The 23279-nt window shown below is 33.6% G+C and overlaps 1 protein-coding gene and 1 pseudogene across 2 annotated transcripts; one reads left to right on the forward strand and one right to left on the reverse strand.

The window, feature by feature from the left end:
• The first annotated feature begins 12704 nt into the window (after positions 1-12704).
• LOC135677466 (uncharacterized) lies at positions 12705-13712 on the forward strand. Its single transcript, XM_065189826.1, has 2 exons — positions 12705-12956; positions 13536-13712. Exons 1-2 carry the CDS (start codon positions 12705-12707, stop codon positions 13710-13712), a joined length of 429 nt encoding a protein of 142 aa, XP_065045898.1.
• Positions 13335-21910, reverse strand: LOC135676496 (kinesin-like protein KIN-14H; annotated as a pseudogene). The gene is made up of 15 exons (XR_010514317.1): positions 20179-21910; positions 19845-20102; positions 19593-19737; positions 19366-19490; positions 19167-19286; positions 18886-19089; positions 17414-17674; positions 17308-17382; positions 16988-17134; positions 16777-16919; positions 16555-16660; positions 16059-16220; positions 15752-15956; positions 14847-14911; positions 13335-13960 (listed from the first exon to the last, which is right to left on the reverse strand). The product of XR_010514317.1 is annotated as a kinesin-like protein KIN-14H (transcript).
• Positions 21911-23279: the final 1369 nt, after the last annotated feature.

Here is a 23279-nt window from a genome sequence, read left to right on the forward strand (position 1 = left end):
GTCATTATGTTTCACCACGCTCGCACATAAGCTTAGTCGTGCGAGACAACCCACCAACTGCAATCGTCACACAACCTTCATATCGCGTTGACTACCCACTGATCAGGCCGTGGCTGCTATGGCCACACGCTCTTCACCGGTGGGCAATGCTGCTCGGTGATGTAGTAGTGCCATTACTTGTCAAATTGTCATGCATAGCCACATGATCTCCTCTACAACGTCAAGACCACCCCATGGCCCTTCTCATCAGAACAACAATCTTGCACTATCTACCAACACATATATCTATTGCCTACGCTATCATTTGTGCCACGTCATTTGTCATCTGTGTGCTAGTGCATAACTATGCCATGCACAACAATGACAAACTCACTGTCATTAGTGTTCTAGCGATCGTTGATGACATTGCTTGTGATGTCGTGTTTGACGTTACGCTGTCACCTACAGCCCTTAATCGGGCTACTAACAAGACACCTTTGATAACTACTACCCATCATAGCCACTTGTTACACAATAACTCTAGTGTTGTCTTCAACCGCTTGAACCCCCCTCCATAGAACCATTGCACATAGCAACAGTCTCTGCCCAGCTTAATGCTATGCCATTTAGGTAGCTAGCTTTGGTCGCAATCATGCATACAACATGCGACAACATCATGCCCCCTTGTTGCATACAATAGCAATGACTCTCATCGCAGCACTCAATGTCACAAGACTATCATCCTCGACCACCACTAAAACTAGCATGAATCAACACTAGCAGTTAAGAATCTATGGTCATGACTCCTTATGATATCGTCAACAGTAGTCCATGATACCAACTGTGTGGGCAATGAGCAGACAACTATGACTAATAGTATAAATAAAATAGATCGAATCGCCTTATGCAAGCAAAAGACGATAATATAAACAAATCTAAACTTTTACAATCTAATGTATTTGATTTCATAACAACAAGCTAGATACCAATTGAAGTATAAACACTATAATCTTGCTACTATTATTCAAAAATAATTTAATGCTAGAAAGTGAAATTAAATAACCATTGATCGAAGATTAAATATATGTACCTTACAGTGCTATTCTTTTTTTATTTGAGAACACACATTGTAATTCGATCTACAAACAATAACATTACTTAATTAAACAAAGTCATATAATCTAATATTCTCCCACTTGATCCATTAATTGGTAAGATAAAAAAATTAAAATTAAATAAATAAAATAAAATTTTATTTAAAAATATTTTTTTCTAATTAGATTTTAAATTTTTTTATAAGTATTTTATACATGACTATGAATTTTTAAAATAATTCAATAAGGTCAATAAATAAATATTGCTTCATTAAACCCAATTACCAATGTGAGTCGTAATAGTTGTATGTCAATAATATGGACTCCTTTCTATTTACTCTATATACCACAATACTATTAGCATTTGCTAAGATAGTCTATAATGACCCATATGATTTATCTTATTAAGATAATCTTATTATTATCTTTAACTATAATATATATACATAAATTTAATAAAATAATAAAAATAAATAAATTTAATTAAATAAGTAAAAAAATATTAATAATAGTATTTACTTAAATATGCATCACAATATCTTTTATGAGTTGCTCGTAAGCCTTATTCTAATAATAAGTTATTTAAATATTTTAGGTGGTAAAAATTTAGTAAATAGATTAGTAATAATCAAAGTGGTACCTAGGTTCTCAATTGACACTTTTTGTTTCCGATCTCTATATCTAACTATCAAGTATTAATTTCAATATACTTGGAACTACTAGAATATTTATCATTCTTAGAAAAAAAACTTATTTCTGTATCATTCCAAGATATCTTCAATAGCTTAACTATATCAAGTCCTGAGATGAAATTTCATAATAATAAAGCTTGATTTGTAACCTCAAAATAAACTATAAATTTAGCTTCCATTGTTGATGATGCAATAAGCGATTACCTTGTACTTTTCTAAAAAATTACTTTTCCAAGTAACATAAATATGAATCTTGAAGGAGACATCTAGAAATCAAAATAATTTATAAAATTAATATATGAATATCTTATCACTATTGAATCTCGTATTTTGATTATGAAACCACATGATATATGTTTATGTTTTAATCTGCGTTTTGATTGACGCAGGATGCTTCAATCAGGATGAGACAATTAAAGCAGGAAAAATCATGTTGTGCCGGAGGAACATGTCAGAAGATTGGACGTCGGGCCGGTGGATCGGTCGACATATCGATAAAAGGCTTCGGGTCATGGACTCGGGCATCGGGCCAAGAAGAGCGGGTATTGCGCCAAGGATATCGGAGTTGCGGAGTCAACTGGCTGATTGGGCAATAGGTCATAGGAGAGGATGATGCGCCGAAAAATCGGACGAAGCGTTGAGGGACCAATGACATGTCAGACAACTTGGTTAATTGCTTAGGATTAATTGTCTCGATCGAAGTTTTGTTTTACATATGCAGGATTAACTACGATGGAAGTAAGACATGCAGTAGGAGTTACGTCGGAGTAAGACTATGATTACGTTGGGAGTTCGAGAGTTCGATGGAAGTCCGAACGATCGTCAGAGGTTCTACGGGAATAAATCCGAGAAGTCTATGAGCTTGCCAAAGAAGCTCGTCGGAACTTGCCAAGTGGATCGTCGCAAGTCCAGGAGTTTGTCGGAAGTTCGCAAGAGCATCACCGAGGGTTCATTGGATGATCGACGGAAGTTCGTCGGAAGCTCACCGGAAGAAGCGATTGACGCACCGGAGCAAGTTGCAGTAAATGTCTTAAGAAATATTGTAGTTAGCATGTAGATTAAATTAGGAATGAGAGGTGATCCCATTAACTTAATCTGGGGGCAATTGGGCCCTTGACAGTCCCAAATTGGACCGAATGGATCAACCCATTCGGACCAGAATTCCTACCAGGCGGTGGCACTGCATGGGCTCAGTCTCCGAGCTAGACTGAGTATACCTAAAGAGTATCAAATACTCGAGGCTTTTTATATATTAGAGACATATAGTCATATCTTGACAAGTCATCTATAAATATGATTAAATATCTTTCTTCATTGAAACATTAAATATGAAATAATTCATAGAGATTAGTATGAATAATCTAAAGGAGTTCATTATTTTTTATGATGCTTTTCTTTATGTGCTTAATTTGCTTTCCTTTGTACCGTAAGATAAAAGATTTTTTATTATTAAAATTATGTTTCAATCCAACATTTGATTATAGCATCACCAATGTCTTTGTATACTCGGGATTTAAATTAATTCTGTGTAAACCATCATATAAAATTTTAAAATAAATTTTTATTGAATAATAAAATATACTAAGTTTATCATTACAAAAAAAAGACATTATCCTAGCTCATCAATTCTGGATAGAGAAATTATTTTTTTATAAATAATAGAAACATAGCATATGTGTCTATAAAATCCATCACATTACTCGTCTCTATGCTTAACTAATAAGTTTTCGATGCTATCAATTTCGTTTAAGACGATTCCCCATAACAATAAATCTTTTATGTTTTTTTTAATTTTTAGGTTATAAGAAATTTTAATATATTATTGGTAATATAAGTTAAAGCACTTGAATCATCTAGCAAATATTAGAAGAAATCTTAGTAATATTTGATTTAAAACATACAAAGGCTAAGTCTATACCTTTTTTTTCCGACCAAACCTTGTATTTAATATAATCCTTTTTATATGTTCTTTCTTGCCATAAAAGAAACGATTTACTATAAAAGCCTTCTTTTAATTAGTTTGCTTAATATTTTTAGACTCGATAAATTTATTTGGTGAATAACGCTTTAACCTTATTTTCTTATTACCAACTTTTTGAGTAATAGCTATAATATTATAAGATATTTTCTACCTTAACCTTAATTCTTTTTTAACACGCATACTAGTCAACCCATTCAAGTCTCATTTATACTTATTTATATTATAGTGAATCTTAAATAAACCAAACTAAGGAGAAAGAGAATTAAAAATAAACTGTCCAAGGAAAAACTCATATGCATTTATGCCTAATGCTTAAATTTTATGACCTTGTTAGTTATATTAAGGATGTGATACTGAATCCCTTGAGCACTATCATATGGAGCTATAGTCGGTTCTTTTATTAATGTGCTAATCAATTATTTATCATTAAATCTAAACATGTCTTCTATAGCCCTTAAATATTCCTATGCACTTGTTATAAACAGTAAAGAAGCCTTGATATTATTTGCAATTATCATTCTTATATATATTAAATTAAGTCTATTAGATCTTTCCAAAATATTAATTTCATTAATTTGTTCCATAGTATTTTTATAAGTCATGTCAATGGGTCTTTTAACAAATAATGCTTCATCAAGATCTAATACACCCAATATGAATTACAGATACTCTAATCATTTTGAATAATTTGAACTAGAGAATATAGGGATACTAAAAGCATAAGAGTGTATAGAAGGAACTACTATTATAAAATATAAAATAATATTAATACTTTAATTTTCTAAAATATGATGAGCAATTAATATCATTTATATTTCATATTTGGGTGAAAATATTAATATATATAATGTTCACTCAAAATTATTTATGAATGACTAATATAATCCTTATGATATAGTATTATTACCTTTGGATATATAACCTTAAACTGTAAAAATATTTAAAACAATATTATCCTACCCTATCACATGATTATTTGAAATAGAATATTTTTTAGATTATCTAAATCTATTAATTATATGTGTTATTATGAATATTATTTTTCTTAATATTATTTAGGACTAATTTTTAATATAATTTTATATGTAATGGTCTAAGCTACTTTAGTGACTATAAAACTAATATAGTAATATAAAATATAGTTTAAAATATCTTATAAATGATAAAAATATTTATTGTAATTCACATCTTATAAACCTATCACACTAGGCTTCTTTGGCAATTATTATTCAAATAAAACTTAGGGATATAAGTTGTAAATAATATTTATTAAATTTTAATTAATCTAATTTAGGTAAAAATAATTTAATATAATAAAATAATAAATATAATAATTATTAAACATTAACCAACATAAAGAAAAACTTATATGATAATTATAATCATGCTTTTATACAAAAATAAATAAATATTATTTTATAATTTTAAATATATGTATGTGAATAACTATAAAAATATCCAAAATAAGAATTGAATTTAAATATCACAAGAAAAATTTTACCAATATGTCATATGAGAAAACTATAAAAAAATCATAATCTATATTTTTAATTCTTTAAATGGCCTAAATGAGATAATCAGTCCTATTTAATTATGCATTGCAAATTGAGTCTATTCAAATTGAATTAAACTAATTGTGCATTGCAAATTGAGTCTATTCAAATTGAATTAAACTTAAATTAGACCCTACAATCAACCCAATAAAACCAATCAAAATTAGGTTCAAATTGGGCTTTTGATCAAAATTTGATTAAAGCAAACAAATTGGTCAATTTAAGTTAAAGACATAAAATCAAAAATATTTGAATTTCGAAGGGCAAAACTTTAACTTTACCTGGACATATATTAAAAATATATGATTTCTGAACGATAAAACTATTATAAGAGAACACGAATTGGAATTGAATTATTTAGAAGGGTAAAATAATCTTTTTAAGTGAAAGTCACTAACCCTAATTTATCTTTCTCACAATCGTCTTTGCATTCCACTGTGCCCACGCGTGCGCCTAGTCACACGAGACAACACACCAACTATCGTCGATGTATGGCCTTCATACTGCGACGTCCTTTCCATGGTTGACTGTCTATCGATCTAGCCGTAGCTACTATGGTTACAAGCTCTTCACTGGCGACCAACGTTGCTCAGTAATGTAATAGTGTTGTTGCCCATCAACCTCCATGCATAGTCGTGTGACCTCCTCTACAGCGTCGAGACCATCTTGTGACCCTTCTCACTGAACCAATAGCTTTGCTGTTATCTAGCAATGTGTATGTCCATTGCAATTTGTGTCGTGTCATCTGTCATCCACACGTCGATACCTAATTATGCCATGAACGATAGCAACGAACACTAAACTGTGCCATCCATGCATCGGTTCTTAACTAGCTCATAAACCTGATAATGAGTCTAAATTGTTAATTAAAAAAATATAAAAAATGATATGATATGAGATAGAGGTGAGATGCCAAAAATAAGACTTGGAAGACAACTCTTGTTCCCACACATTTTTAATAAGCAGATGGCACATTTTTAATTATGCTATAAGTGATTCCTTCACTTTTATTATATATAATCTTTTCAGACAATTCATAGAGGTTGATAAAATTAAATCAACTAGCTATGATTAGATGTAACAAATGATAATAATTTAGATTAAGATAAATAGATAAGGATGAGGAGATTTGTTGGACTATGGTTAATATAAATATATTCTCTTAGATGGATCCAAAGTATTACATATTAGAAGTACTCATTTCTTCTACTATTTTCTCTCATTTCTCTCTAAAATTCTATAGAAAGGTAATAAGTGTAGCATCAGAGTTTAGTTAAAAGAAGTTCAACAGGAGTATATTGATTAAAAAAGAAGGGGAGACAACAGGAGTATATTGATTAAAAAAGAAGGGGAGACTAAGAGATTCAAAAGAAAGAAAAAAGATGGCAAGCATTGGAGCAAGTGTTTCTAATCAACTTCTTCCTATCTTCAAAGGTGAAAATTATCTATTTTGAACTATTAAAAGAAAAACTTTATTTATTGCATAAGAATATAAAATTCGATAGAAAATAGTTTTGTTGAGTATGATATGTAGGATCCCAATATTACTAAAGATCAAAAGAATCAAATAAATAAAAACATACAAAAAGATGCAAGAGCTCTCTACATACTACAATAAATAATACATGAGCCTCTATTTCCCTAAATCATGTTAGAATCAATATTAATAGAAGCCTGAAAAATATTAAAAAGTGTATTTTGAGGCACAAACAAGATAAAAACCTCAAAGCTTTAAATTCTTTGACGTGAATTTGAAACTCTTATGATGAAAGATTCTAAATTTATTATTAATTTTTTGCCTCATAGTCTCTTTTATTATGAATTAAATGAGGTCTTGTGGTAAAAACCTAAAAGATCAAACAGTAATAGAAAAATTTTTACAAAGTTTATCTCTAAAATTTGATATGATTTCTATTGCAACAAAAGAATCTAAAGATACAAGTTAATGAATTAATGGGCTTGCTTTTAGTTTATAAATAAAAATTGAACAAATCTTCAAATGAAACTTCATAACATACTCTTCAAATGAAAATAAATAAGAAGAAGGAACAAAAGCAAAATTCTAAAATTAAATCTCAAGAGAGAGGTTAGAATGGTAGAGGTCATGGATAAATCTGACACTCGAGGCACATGATGAGGCCAATCAAATGAGAGTCAAATGAACGCCAATGAAGGTAATAAAGAAACCCATCAATGCTTTGATTAGAAAAAAAAATAGATATTTTGTAAAAGATTGTTGGTACAAAAATAAAATTCCAAATATTCATCTTTGTTTACTATAAAAAATATGGCAATCTTGAAAAAGATTGTTAGAACAAAAACCAAGCAAATTATCATGAAAATAATAATAATAATAATAATAATAAAGAAAATAATTTTTTATGCCATCTGATGAAGAATAATCTAGATCTATTTAGTTTTTAGATAGTAGATGCAATAATCATATAATATGGGTAAAAACTTATTTTGGAAGCTCGATGATTTGATCAAATCTCTGGTACAGATAAAAAAACGAGAATAAGGTTCAAGTCGAAAGGAATTGAATAATTGCCATAAACATCAAATCTAGTAAAAAAATTATTGATGAAGTGATGTTTATTCTATTTTAAAATAAAATATTATTAGAATAGGATAATTAATGAGAAAATTATATTATGATATTTTTTAGATAAAAATATTTGATTTATAATATGAAAAATAAAAAATTGATAGTAATTATCAAATGATAAAAAATAAATTATTTTCTTTATTATTTTCAGATTTCTTTTCATGTGCATTCATTGTTGCTGTTATTGATGGATTGACATAGACATGGTCATAGATTAGAACTATTAAATCATAACAATATGATAGTTAGTTTATCTAAATTAAGAATAAAAATATTATTTATAAATATTATGTTTTTAGAAAATAACATAGAAATTCCTTTCAGACATGTCATTCTTAGAGAGCCAAAGAATAATTGGAACTTGTGCATGCAGATATTTATGGGTCGTAGACTATCTCATATAGTGAAATAAATATTTTTTATTATTTATAGATGATTACACAAGGATGATGTGGGTATATTTTTTGAAAGAAAAGTTAAAGCCTTATTTATTTTTAAAAGTTTCAAAGCATATATTAAAAAACAAAGTGGTTATTTTATTAAGACTCTATGTATTGATATTGATAGAGGGGGTGAATTCACTTTCAAGGATTTCTTTGTGTTTTGCAAGAATGTAATCATTCACAAAGAATTGACTACAAGCTATACCCTCTAGTAAAATAGAGTAACAGTACGAAAGAACCAAGTTGTGATTGAGACTACTAGGTGTATACTTTAAAAAGATAATATCAAAAGACTTTTGGATAGAAGTTGTAAGTACAACAATATATTTGCTAAACCATCTTCCTATCAAGGTAGAACAAAGAAAAATATCCTATTAAGCATGGTTGAATAGAAAGCTAAATATAAGTCACTTAAAGGTACTATGTTATATTACTTACTTTCATATTTCTATAGAAAAAAGAAGCAAATTTGATGACAAAAAGTGTTAAATATATGTTTGTGAGGCATAGTAATGAGACAAAAGGTTATAGATTTTATAATCCTACAACTAAGAAATTGATTATAAGTCTTGATATTATTTTTAATGAAGAAGTTCAAAACTTTAAAGCAATTAAAATTTCAATAGTTATAGGAGAAGAAATCTATAAGGCACATGATACATTGCCTATTGTTAATACAACACTCGAATCTTCTCATATTTTAAATGATTCTAATTCAAATGATTCTAGCGATTCTTAAATATATATAAGAACTTTTCATAGCCTTCTATAAATCTATCACTCTAGTGATTTTGCATGTTTTACTTTGGAACCTACTTGTTTTGAGTTTGCAACTTAGAAAGAAGAATAGGTACAAGAAAATGATGAGCTACAAACTATTGGAAAAAAATGACTTGAAAGTTGATAAATTTGGCCCTAGGAAAAGAAGCAATTAAACTCAAGTGGGTGGACAATACTGATCGTTTGCTTAAAAAACATAAAGCTTGCTTAGTTACCAAAGAGTATGCTCAAATTTTAGGTATTGATTTTTTAGAAACATTTTTCTCAACTACTAGAATTGATAAAAGTAGAAGAGCATTGGCATTAGAAGCATAAAAAAAATGATAAGTTTATATGTAAAGCAGTTTGAAGAATTTATATATATAAGGTATATGTAAAGCATTATATACTATTAGTGTAAAGCAGTTTGAAGAATTTAAAATTAAAGGGCTAGAAGATAAAGCATTATATAGTTTGAAATCAGTACCATGTCAGAATTGATAAATACTTTCTTCAACATAAGTTTTGAAAAAACTTAAATGAATCAACTTTATATATAAAAGTCTAAGATATAAAAAATTTTATTATCTATTTATATACTATTAGTGTACTGAAAATTTATCAATCATAATAAGATCGATTTGAGATTGGTCTCTTTCAACACTCTCTTTCAAACCACTCTAATCCATCAGAATTAATATATTTATCACCTTTGGTAGTGTTTTGTTGACTGAAAATGACACATGAACAACTTCACACCTAAATTTTCAACTATTTCTTCTTTCTTGTGGAATATAGAGCCCTGTAACCCAAAATCGAATCTAAAACACAAAATACCAGATGTGGATCCTTATCTTAGATTCACAAATTGATTAGATCACTAGTGACAGATCCAATATTCTTGCCATGGACACAAATTGATCGAGTTTATAGCATGAACACTAGGAAATCACAAGGTGACTTGATGTGGACTTTGGACACTCTGAGGTTTTAATACATGCCTATAGGTCTGATTTTTCTCAATTCTAATTTGAACAGAAAAAAAAACCAGGGATAATTATAGATTATCCATTATAGTTAACTATAATTAGGATATCATTTTCTATGTTTTAAAAAATAATATTAGAATATTTACACTTACGAAAGTAAAATATTTAACCTCAATTCTTCTCATATTATTAACTACGTTGATTGAGAAAATCGCATGTGTTGTTACATATAAAAAGGACATGAATGAATAGGATAATAAAATAATTTTACTATCTTTTAAATTATTAATTTCTCACTCGCAGCGTGAAGCTTTCATAGAAACCACTTTCCTCCCCCTTCGATGGCATTGGTGACACGCAAGATCGATTCTCTAGTAGAAGGTGACTCCACGATATCGTGAACTACGAGACCTCAGTCCTCTTCTGCTCTTCTTCACTTGCAATTAATATCGTTGCTGCAGTTGTAGGTTGGCCTCCAGCTCCACCAAACCACTCGTCATTCGTTTCTAGAAGCCAACGGTAGTAAAGCTCAAAGGCAAGGAGGCGGACGAGTCCACAACTATGTGAGGCTGCATCGCAACAACCTCCATGGCTAGAGGCAACAGTTGTCGTGTGGTGATACCCAACTCCAACAAGAGGCATCCCTCCTCCTCAACCTCATCCTCATCAACTACTGGCTAGGTCGGATGACCGAGGACATCGAAATAGAAGATGGAGGTAGCGTTTTTGGAGGAGCAGACATCCTCGTCCTTGGTGGCAATGGTGGCAATGTCGTTGCTCAATGACTCAAAGGAGTACGGCGTCGTAGCAAGAGAGTCGCCACCATTGGTTTTCCAGATTCCCATTCGCCTTTTTGCCTTCTTTGTCAGGGAGGACATCACGTGCCAACGATCGCACAACATCCGTTGTGCGAGCGCACTTTGCAAGTGACAAAACCTTCCTCTGACCATGTCCTTCCTCACAATCGTTGGTCACCCTCCCCTAATCACATCTGCGCCTCCATCCATCTTAATGCCCTGCATTGGTAGTGCAAGCACTAGGTCGACACCGACATGCTGGTCCTCAATGCTGGCCACTGGTGGAATGATAAAAAAGATAATCGCCACGTAACTAAGGTTTTGCTTATACAAATAAAGCGACGAGTGAGCAAGTGTGACGAGAAAAAAGGATCAACGGAGGGGCAACAGGTGAGCAAGTTGGAAAGAGGAAGGGAGGAGGAAATAAGTCACGGTTAGAGGCGACGCTTAGATCTTCTATAGAATACCTCCAGTCTCGTGCGCCACCGATGTCATTGTTAGTGGTAGCACCACCAGAGAAGAGGGAACTGAATGGGAGGAAAGTGGTTTCTATGAAAACCTCCACGAGTGATAAGTTTATATAAAATTAATAATTTTAAAAATAATAAAATTATTTTTTATCTTTGTATTGGTGCCATGTTTGCAATTGATAAAATGTAAATTTTTTTTGGATAAAGTTAATGATGTGAGAAGAATTAGAGTTAAATAATTCACTTTCATAAGTGTAGGAATTCCAATGCTATTTTTTAACGTCTAGGGACCATGATACTAATCATAGTTAACTAAGAAGATAATATTTAATTAAAAAAAAAACTATTCACAAGCCAATTTGTATGTGCCTGTCTTTTTGTTACATTTTGTAGCGGAGAATAGTGTGGTATCGCTTTTAAGATTACATCAGCCTCTTTTAGTTTATGCTTCTAAACGATCGATAATGAAACTTTTAAGATTACATGAGCTCTTTTAGTCCTATCTTGTTTATTGGAGATTTGAGTCAACATTATCAATGTCATTATAGCTATTTAAAAATACAATATATCTTAGTAATGTAAGATTATTTTTTAACATGTTTTTAATTTTTAATAATTATTTTATTTTGACACAATCACATGGAAGAGGAATCTAATTTTAAAGGATCGTTTTAAAGTCTCATTCTATCAGTATTTTTTATCTCAATCGACAATTCATTATAGTCAAATTAAGTTTATGATATTTATTTTATTATTCAAAGCTAACAAGACAATCAAGATAAAAAGATTACTTTATCAATAATAAAAAATCTATATTGGTAGGATGTTTTAACCTTATTATTGTTGTGTAATAGAGTCCTTTTAATTTTAGCTTACTTGTTTCTCCCCAACAAAGATTTCTAACAATCTTGCCCTCGCAACAACTTTTGACTTGGTTTTGGAAAACGTGTGACATTTAATTCATCTCACCCATATTATTATCTCAACAAGCTTTCAAGCCTCAATATAAGATAGCAGTCAATGTATACATCATATACACACATTGAAAGTTTCCAAGTACCTCCGAGACTACACATGACTGAGTCAACTTCCGACAAACGACAGTCTGTCACCCGCGTTTTGTTTGGCAGCGCCAAATCGTTGACTATTTTTGGTGAAGACTTAACGATCACTCTCTCCTCTTCCATGAATCCTTCTTCCCTCACCAACTCTATATAACCACTGCAAGCTTCCCATCATTAGCACGCAATAAGCACATTCTTCTTCTTCTTCTTCGTCTTCTAGCTCAGCAAGCATCTCCTCCTCCTCCTCCTCTGCAGCCCCTTCTGTTTCTGTGACGATGGCTGCAATGATGAGAGCTGTAATGGCGATTGCGACGGTGGCAGCCATCTCTGCGATTGCCATGGGCGCCAACTACGACGTCGGCGGCCCTGCCGGCTCTTGGGATCTCGCCACTAACTACACGCAGTGGGTCTCCGGCAAGGCATTCCGCGTGGGTGACACACTGAGTGAGTCCTCTCCTTCCTCGTTTCCTCCCCTCTACATTGCTTATGATGTCGAAGTATATGATGTTATACAAATTCTCGCTGAGGTAATTAAGAAGAAGGATGCGAGGGAGTTGATAGCTTATGAATGCTCACAAGTAGTTTAGTTCTTGATCTTGGCATGCAATGGCAACCAACTCTCATATTATCCTCTTCAGTTGTTCTTTCCGTAACAATTGATTCTTCATGTGATGAACATGTAAGATTAGATGATGATGGTCTCCTTGAACGTAATAAATGAAGCAATGAATGCAAGAAATGTTTATTGATAACTCCTCTAATCCATATTATTTAATAAATAGAGCTAAAAACTATAAATTTATAATTATTTACATTAGTATATTTTAGGATTATATAATTAATCATGTTTATAGAAAAACTAATGATTGTGTACACTGGTTAGCTTATCAGTAGAGGAGTAGGGGTGGGTGTCAGCTTGCTTAGTTAGTAAACACTTTGATAGTTAAGCGTAAAAAATCGTTTAATCTAAAATTTATCTTTTATTAAAAATATAATTGTCTACAACTCAATATTTAATGAAAATCATATTCAATATTGTATATAATTAAATTCACATTTTTATTGCAACATAAATATCTTAAAAGCTATACTCCTTTTGAATGCAGCATTCAAGTATGCGTCGAGCCATGACGTGTTGGAGGTGTCGAGCGCCGCCTACAGCTCGTGCACGACGAGCAACCCCATATCGACGAGCACCGGCGGCAACACCGTCGTCACGCTCAACAGCACCGGCTCCAGGTACTTCGTCTGCGGAATTCCCGGACACTGCGCTGGTGGCATGAAGCTCCAGATCGACGTCGCCTCCCCGACCTCAACTCCTCCTCCTTCTCCCTCCTCCACCCCCCGCTCCCCCGTTGCTCCCTCCCCGCGCTCGCCTTCTGCGCTTCCGCCGTCATCTTCGACCCCAGGCTCCGTCCCTCCGCCGTCTGCGCCCACAATGTCACCGCCGACACCGAGCGGCGCTTGCCTGCAGGCGAAGAAGGCTACTCTCGGACTCGGTTCGGGAATCGTCATGCTGATGCTTGTGGCCCTGTGAGAGCCGATGACATTCGCTGTCATAGTCGATAACAGTAGACTCATTCTAATCTTACATTACAAGCTAATTGAATCGAAGGGTGTGATAATCTGTGGCGATGTACCTTTCAATACTATGATATTGGTTTTCTATTTGGTTTTTTCCATGTTGAATATTAGGCCATATTATTTTTCATGATTTGATCGAAGATCTAAGTCATAAACTTGATAATGAGTCTAAATCGTTGATTAAAAAAAACTTAGAGAATGAATGATACGACGTGAGACTATGGTGAGATGTCAGAAGCATGACTTAGAAAACAAGTTTGCTTCCCGCACATTTCTAGTAATTTTTATTATATCCTATCTTTTCGGACACTTCAAAGGATATAGAGGTCATAAGAAGATCCATTTGAAATTGGTCTCTTTCAACACTCTCTTTCAAACCACTCCAATCCATCATAATTAATTTTTTTAATTGACTGAAAATGACACGTGTACAATTTCACACAAATTTCTAAATATTTCTTCTTCTTTCTTGTGGAATAGTGCCAGATGTGGATCCTTCTCTTAGATTCACAAATTGATTGACAGATCCAATATTCTTGCTCTTTGTCAGGATAGAGTTTATAGCATTAACACTATAAGGATAGATTTGTTCTTGGACCGATTTGATTGAATAAATCCATGCAAGTAATGTTTGCAATACTATTTGGTACACTACGAGCCGTATTTACTGATTCGATCGATACACTAACTACACTAACAAGGCTTGTATTGTTGGATAAATCCAACATAGGGAATGTACCACGGGACGATACAAATTAGTACGAGTTTCATACTAAGATGACTTATTTTTATTTCTGAAATTTTTTAAAGATTTTTCAAAACTTTATACGTACCAATATATCCAATGTCGAACCAAACGATATCGATTCGATCTCCAATCGATACAATACCCAAAGACCTGGTCACAAAATTAAAAATTATCAGGCAAAACTTATTATTCACTCAATAAAGTATGACATCAAACACCAGCAGCCCCAACAAAACACATTAACAAACAATACATACGCACATGAAAAATAAAAAAAAAGGAGAGAAGATATCCTAATGAACAGTTTGTGTAGATATGGAAGTGAAAATCAAACTCAGATACATCTTCCAAGTGTCTGTCACAGCAAACTTTGTTGATAACATCAAAATTGAAGTTTTTAAACCACTCGAGAAGCATAAAAATAAAAGATTTTGCATGTTTTGTGAAATATGTTTGACTCAATACATTTAAATATCAAAACATTCAACATTAAGAAGAAAACATATATAGATGTTAAAGAGTTGAATTTTTTAATTCCAAATATTCAATCTTTGAGTTCTTTGTTTTTTAGCATCTACATTTTCCAATGAGAACTAGCACAGCTTTACTGTCCTGATTGGAGATCCACAAAGAACTGTTGCAAGAGTTGCCACGACAAGTAAATATAAGATGACAAGCTACTTGCACTCGGTTTCACTTGCATAATGATTGGGATAGTAACTATATGATAATATTCACCAACCATTTTAATTGAGTGAATATATAGAGACTAATCCAACTTGGTTTCATCATCCAGTAACTTCATCGAGAATCAAATACATGCTTGTGCACTACAAAAGAGAACTTGAATATATACAACTAGCATACACAAGTATAACATGTTCAAACATGTTCTGAATATGAATGGTTTTGCACATGATGAAATGGATTTCATCTAACAGGTCTTCAAAAATTAGTCATTAGACAAGAACTACAGCATGTTTTACCTACTCTGTGAAGCTTGCTGGAGGAGGAATGAAACTGCTTTAATGCTGCAAACATCTATGATGGTAAAATCAGATACAATCGTATTACCATAAGTGTCATGCTTGATTCCATATTGCTTGCTAAGACCACCACTTGCTTCCAAACTGCTAGGGTGACCAGGTGATAACCAATCATAAATTGTTTCATTATATATTTCCAGCATGGACACCTACGAAAGAAATAAAACCAACAAAAAGAATAAGCCAAGCAAATTGGTGAAAATGAAGACCAAGCAATAGGGCTGTCAAAACAATGCAAGAATTAAGCTTACCTGCATTTTATATTTCCAGCCTTGGCATTGTAATGATTGACTAGTTTGGAATATTTGCTCTAATGACCGAGGTATACGGCCTTTCTGTTCAGCATGGTCAGTATTGCCCATCATAGTATAAGTTTTACCAGAACCAGTTTGTCCATATGCAAATATGCACACCTACAATAGTTGACAACTTTCAGAATCTGCTATATACACATTGTGAAACAACTTTAACCACATGATCGGTCTTTTAATAAAAGAAAAGAAACTGTATTTTCACAAAATAAAAAGAAACTATATTTTCACAAAATCATTGTATTTAAAAGTATAATTCTAGAACCAATATGACTATACGACAGAAAAAACATATTGGAAAAAGGGTCAAGAATCAGTAAACACAAGCAATGCAGTAAGACAACATTTGATTTTTACCAATGAAACTATATTAATAGTAATTGACATGAGTAAAGATACTAATGGACAAACAGAATTAATATATCAACTAAAGCACCTTATATCCACCGAGTGCACTCTGAACCAACTGTGAGATTTCTACAAATACATCTTCTTGTGAAGCTTCATTGAATACTTTATCAAAAGTGAAGGAATATTTCTGGGCGGTTCATGATTATATTGATCAATAAATATAATTGTATAATCCATGATAAATATAATATTGAACAACAATGGGAATCCAGTATCCAATGCAAAGAAAATAAAAGAGCTCGTCATACCATTATGTGTCAAGTCAATGCCACGCCCAAGATATTCAAGGAATGTCGGATATGAAACAACATCTTCATCTGTTCCACCCGAATCAGTATCAAGTAAAAGCGGGCGAACTCTATAAAATACTCGAATATTTCCTGTAAGTTCCTGTACAAAGGAGGCTTAGCACTACAAGAATTTAATGATATATTTATCAAACAGAGTCGCATAGTTACCAATATGGTATTATGCAGTTTTTTACATAATTTCTCTGCTTCAATTATTTGAAGCTCTGCCTCTGCAAGACGATCTTGCAAATCAATAATAGTGTTTTTCTGCTTTTCATACTCTGTCATTATCTTGATGGTTATTAAATCAGCTCTCTACGAAAGCAACAGAGATGTCAAAAACTTGGAAAAAAGATCTATGCATGATTTTTATGTATTACTCATCATTCTAAAGCCATCATAATTTACCTATTTACTTCACATTAAGGCTATGGAAGATAATAATATACAGCCACGCTATGACAATATTATTTGTAGAACTTTAATACCTTCAGCTTCTCATTGGAAGCAGCAAGCTGATGCTGCAAAAGTTGTATTTTTTCTCTTTGGGAAGCACATGTCTCCTGAAAGCCATAAATCATAGTAATATCACACTAATGTATGAGCAGCATAATGCATGTGGATGTTACTTTATATGAAACAAACCTCAAGTGCAATAGTCTTTATGGTTATTTTATCCAAATTTTTTATTGATTTTGTAGTTAGTTCTGTATAGTTATCAAACTCTGAGGTCAACCTCTGCACTTGCACTGATAAATTATCATGGCCATCTCGTATTTGTTGTAATTCACTTCTAAGACAACTGACTTCCTTTTTCAATTCTTCTTTCTGTTTCATGGCCTCTTGCTGAGAAGACTGAGATAGAAACCATATCATTAGAACTGAACTGATAACTGTATAACAACTAACTAGAGAACAACAATAATACAAACGATCACAAAACATGAAACCACCAAAAAATTAAGTAATGTGAAAAGGATATCCTAACAACGATACTTGTAATGAAACATGAAGGACAATGATACATGTCAAGTGTGTACCTTATTAAATCAAACAAGATATTATTATTTGCAAATTCATTATTCTCTATAATTGGAACATAGCCGTGGAACCCTCCAAATGACCAATGAGAATGCACAACATGGCAAACAACATATCTCTTAATAAATCATCAATAACAACCACCAGTTGCCACTCTACTCTTCCAACACCCTAGCCCATAACCATAGATACAACTAGACTGGCATGGACCATGCCAACGCTTCATATAATTGTGAGCCCCACTCCTTATAATGACTAGGCAATTTACAAGGGCCACAGTATGAAAAAGGACCATCTTCCACAAGTAAAACAATTACAGACTCTGCCATCTCTCTCCTAAATGACACTCTACTAAAGTTATAAGCTTCCTAAAATTTCCACTTCAGGATTCTGCGCACGGAGTATATACCTTGTGATTCTTCTCTATTTTGGAAGGTTCTGGCAATCACACCTCAAACCACTGTCATGATGTGTGTGATCAAACAAGGTAAGGCCAGGCTAACTCTAAAACTAATTCAGCAAGATGACTACAAGTGGCATCACAGCCTAGGATCTGTTGAGAACATTTTACAAAAGAATGTGCCAACTGCTTCGAGAAACAGACATTATATGTATCCAGTGGCTGAAAATGAACATAATATAATGTTACTCATGAGATTAAAGCAAGATAAGTTCCTACCTCTGTCCATGGCATAACAATGGGAGAAATGTATAGATGTATCATTATGATATATCATGCAGAATATAAAAGAATCACAAAAACAGTTGCGAAGACTCAGAAAATAAAATAAAATAAAATAAAATAAAAAAGACCTAGCAACTTAAGGAATATTGGCCTTTGTAAATTATGGGTACTGAACACAATATTAAGATATGGCACTCAGCAGTAAAACAAGTTCTTGATCTCTAGAATGAACTAAAAAAGACTCAGATTAAATTAATAAATGAGAAGTAAAGGGGAACAAATCAAAGACATGAAGCTAAAACTCCTGTATCAAAAGAAAAAGTACATTTACAAAACAAACCTTAGAAGAGTCCAATTGATTTTTGAGTTAGTTTGCATGATCCCTTGCACTAGTTAGGCTTTCCATTATGGCACTTTTCTCCTTCTGCAACCTCAAGATTGTTTCACCATTTTTGTTGGCCTCATTCTGAAGATTACTGTTGTATTGTTGCAAACTGGTATTGTACTCCTGTAATCTCCTATTAGTTTCTTGTAGCAATTTCAACTGGAAAATTATACAAAAGAAGAGTTCATATTGGATAATCAAGGAACTGCATTATTTAAACCCATGGAATAAAGTACCTGGTCGCTCAAACGTTTATTCTCTTGGTTAACTCTTTGAAGGTCCAAGGACAGAGCATCTTGAGAATTCTCAACTGCAACCCTGGTTTGTCTTTCATTTTCGTAAGATTTAATAGCAACCTGCAGAACTTTGTAAGTTCCAATCAGGCACTGTCAAACTCATTTCGCTAATTTACTTTAAAATCTTCATTGCTCCCACCAATTTCTCAGTTTCTTCATTCACTAAATTCTCCTGCAAGGAAGAATTCTGGTCTTGAAGCTCCCTTATTGTTGCATCTAGTTCATCAATTTCAGCCCTCATCCGGGACTCTAGAAGATAAAACTCTACCAAGACATCAATCAAGTCATAAGCATGGAAAACACACATGGGAATCACAAATCTGAATCAAAAGAATATGTTATTTTTTTTCCACCATGGGTATTTACCAATTTCTCTGTGCCTTTTCTCTTCAGATTCCAACATATTTCGAAGCTTCCCCTGCTCTGCCAAGTAGCCATCTTCCAGTTCCATATACCATCTAATGCAAATCCGAAACTTCTTAATGTATTCTATCATCTGTTCACTCTTCCCCTATACAATTGAAAGCAAAAAAAAAAAAGGAATCACAAAAAATCAAAAATCAGTAAGAGAATAACTGAAATTACATCTGAGGGGAAAAAGTACCACAAAGATTTCACCTTAAAGTCATTCTTAGTCTTGACTTTCATCTTCTCAGCCAGAAGCCTCTCCACGTCCTCCCTAGAACTGAACTCAATCCTAGAGGCGCTCCCACCATCCGAGCCAGCAGCCGCCTGGTCGCCGGAATTGGGGCCGCCGTTGACGGAGGACAGCACTGACCGCGTCGTTCGTGGGTCGGTCGCGGGACCCACCATCTTCCCCATCACCCCGAACCTATGCCGCTTGTCGAGGGGCGCCTCGTCCAAATTCTCCTTCTTCTGCAAGAACCCAACAACAGATCGAACTAAAACACTAGAAAACAACCGATAGCGGGACAAGAGATCAGCGGCTCACATTGGAAGGGCTACGAGGCGGGCCTGGAGGCTTGCCCTGGACGATCCGAGAGGTCATGGAAGGAAATGTCGTCGGAAGGTTGGATAAGGGGGTAAAATTATTAAATCTCGATTTTTTTTTTTTTAATGATGAAATCAATTGATGGGTTAATTGATATAATCTATATTATTGAGTTAAGTGCGTTGAACTCGTCACAAGACCGGACCACTTGGGAGTCCGCCGGAAGAAATCCGAGGGTGTATCGGAAGTCCATCAAAAGAAATCCGAGGGTGTATCGGAAGTCCATTGGAAATTCGTCGGAAAACTTGACGTTGCCGGTTAAAAATTTGCTTAGGGCTATGTCTTAATTTTATAATTTACATATTATTTGGGTTAAGATTAAAGGTTAATCCTATAACCCGGTTATGGGTCAATTGGGTCCGAGTTTGGATTGGTTTGAGCCAAGTTTGGAGCCCAACCAGTGAGCTGGAACAGTCCAGGCGATGGCATCGCCCAGAACCCGAGAGATTCGGTAGTGGCACCGCGAATACACTGTCAGTGTCAGACATTGGCAGGCGGTGGCACCACCAGTACCGAGAAACCCAAAAGTAATTCAAATTTGGAGCTCAAATTTGAATCCTCTTATGACCTATAAATACCCCTCAATTCTTAACAGAGATTACACCTTTTTGAGAAGTTAGAAAGTGAGAAAAAACTCTAGCAAAGTCTTGTTTTGAATAGGTTAAGTGTTCACCTTTCTCTTTCTCTTTGAAAAAATTCTATAAGAGTGTGAACCACTTGTAAGAAGGTTGTAAGAGGGGTATTTGGTCCTTCTCATTCAAAGTGATTTGCTAGTGGAAGTTGGAAACCTCATCGAAAAAGGCTTCGAAAGTAGATGTAGGCCATTTGACCGAACCACTATACATCGTGGTGTTCCTTAAATGTGTGAGTGTTTAATTTTTTAAACCATTTCTCTACTTAGCTACAAATCGTTCGATTTTCATCTCCCTACTCTTGACTATCTTTACCCGAGCTATTTTAGCTAAGTCATCCTTCGTCGAATCAAAATCTCTACACATTTACGAAATCGATTTCAAACTTACGAGTTTTAATCCGTTGCACTAATTCACCCCCACCCCCCCTCTTAGTGCCGCTCTGATCCTAACAGTTGGTATCAGAGCAAGGCTCACTCTTATATTTGGTTTAATACACAAGAGAGATGGCTTACTCCGGCATGCAAGAGGGTCACTCTATTACACGTCCGCCTATGTTTAATAGGTCGGATTACACATATTGGAAGACTCGTATGAGGATCTTCCTTATTTCTATGGATTTGAGCTTTGGAATATTATCGAAAATGGATTTAAAAAATCTTCTCTTCCGATGAGCGAATGGGATGAATCAGAGAAGAAGGTTTTTGCTTTAAACGTAAAGGCTATGAATGCCTTGTTTTGTGCACTTGATAAAAATGAATTTAATCGCGTTTCAATTTGTGATTCGACTTTTGATATTTGGAGAACTCTTGAGGTCACTTATGAAGGCACTAGCCGAGTGAAAGAGTCCAAAATCAATATTCTTGTGCATTCTTACGAACTTTTCCGGATGAAACCAAGTGAGTCCATCGGAGACATGTACACCCGTTTCACGGATGTCATCAATGGACTCAAAGCTCTTGGTAAAGGTTTTTCTAACTTTGAACTAGTAACTAAAATTTTAAGATCCCTTCAAAGAGTTGGAATCCAAAAGTTACGGTCATTCAAGAGGCCAAGGACCTTAAAACATTTCCTCTCGAAGAATTTATTGGGTCTCTAATGACCTACGAAATGACGTGTCATGCTCATGAAGAGCTCGAGAACCCTCTTCCAAAGAACAGAAAGGATATGACACTTAGAACACAAGAAGACCACTTGAAAGGAACATCATGTGATAAGGACAATGACGATGACATTACACTTTTAACTCGAAAATTTAAAAAATTTATAAAAAAGAACAAATTTAAAAATGACACCAAAAACAAACTTGAACATAAAAAGGACCAAGTAATATGCTACAAATGCAAGAAGCCGGGGCACTTCAAAAATGAATGCCCCCAAGCCAAGAAGAAGCAACCGAAGAAGAAGAAAGTTTTAAAAGCGACTTGGGACGACTCAAGTGATTCAGAGAATGAAGAAGCTAGCAACAAAGAGGAGGCAAACTTCACGCTAATGGCTTTAGGAGGAGAGGTATGTGATTTAATTAATGAAGATTTATCTTTCGATGAACTTTCTATCATTTTTCATGAATTATTTGATGAGTGTAGAACTATTAGTAAGAAGTTTAATCTATTAAAGAAAGAGCATGCCTTACTACAAAATAAGCTTGATAGTCTTCAAACTCTTCCATGCTCTAAGTGTAAATACTTAGAAGCAATAAGAAATGAGAATTTGCTACTTAAGGAGACCTTAAACAAGTTTAAGGTCAGTAGCAAAGGCTTGGATAGGATCCTTGCAAACAAGGGTCACGTCGCAAATAGAAGTGGAATTGGTTTTGTGAGAGGATCTCACCAAAATTCTACCACCTTCATTAAAGGACCCACATTACATGTTTCACCTCATTTGAAATGCAACTTTTGTTGTAAATCTGGACATATTATTTACAAATGTCCATTTAAGAAAATTAGTCCACATAAGTCGATATGGTTCCAAAGGGAATTATAAATAATTCAATGATGAATGACAAAATTAGTAGATCAATTTTTGAGGCACCCAAAATCAAATGGGTACTTAAAAACTATCCTCTTTTGTAGACAAACTCACAAGCTAGGACAAGAGATGGTATCTTGATAGTGGATGCTCAAGGCACATGACCGGAGATCTATCTCATTTCTCTATTCTCACTAGCAAGGGTATGTCACATTCGGAAACAACAACAAAGGTAAAATTATTGGCAAGGGAACCATAGGTAACAAATCAAGTTTTACAATTGATGATGTGTTGCTAGTTGATGGATTAAAACATAATCTCTTAAGCATTAGTCAATTATGCGATAAAGGTTACATCGTTAGATTTGAATCTAATATGTGTATTATTGAAAAACCAAACAATAATATATCAATGATTGCTTTGAAACAAAATAATATCTAC

This window comes from Musa acuminata, chromosome BXJ1-6, assembly GCF_036884655.1.
Source record: "Musa acuminata AAA Group cultivar baxijiao chromosome BXJ1-6, Cavendish_Baxijiao_AAA, whole genome shotgun sequence".
Taxonomy (NCBI): Eukaryota; Viridiplantae; Streptophyta; class Magnoliopsida; order Zingiberales; family Musaceae; genus Musa; species Musa acuminata.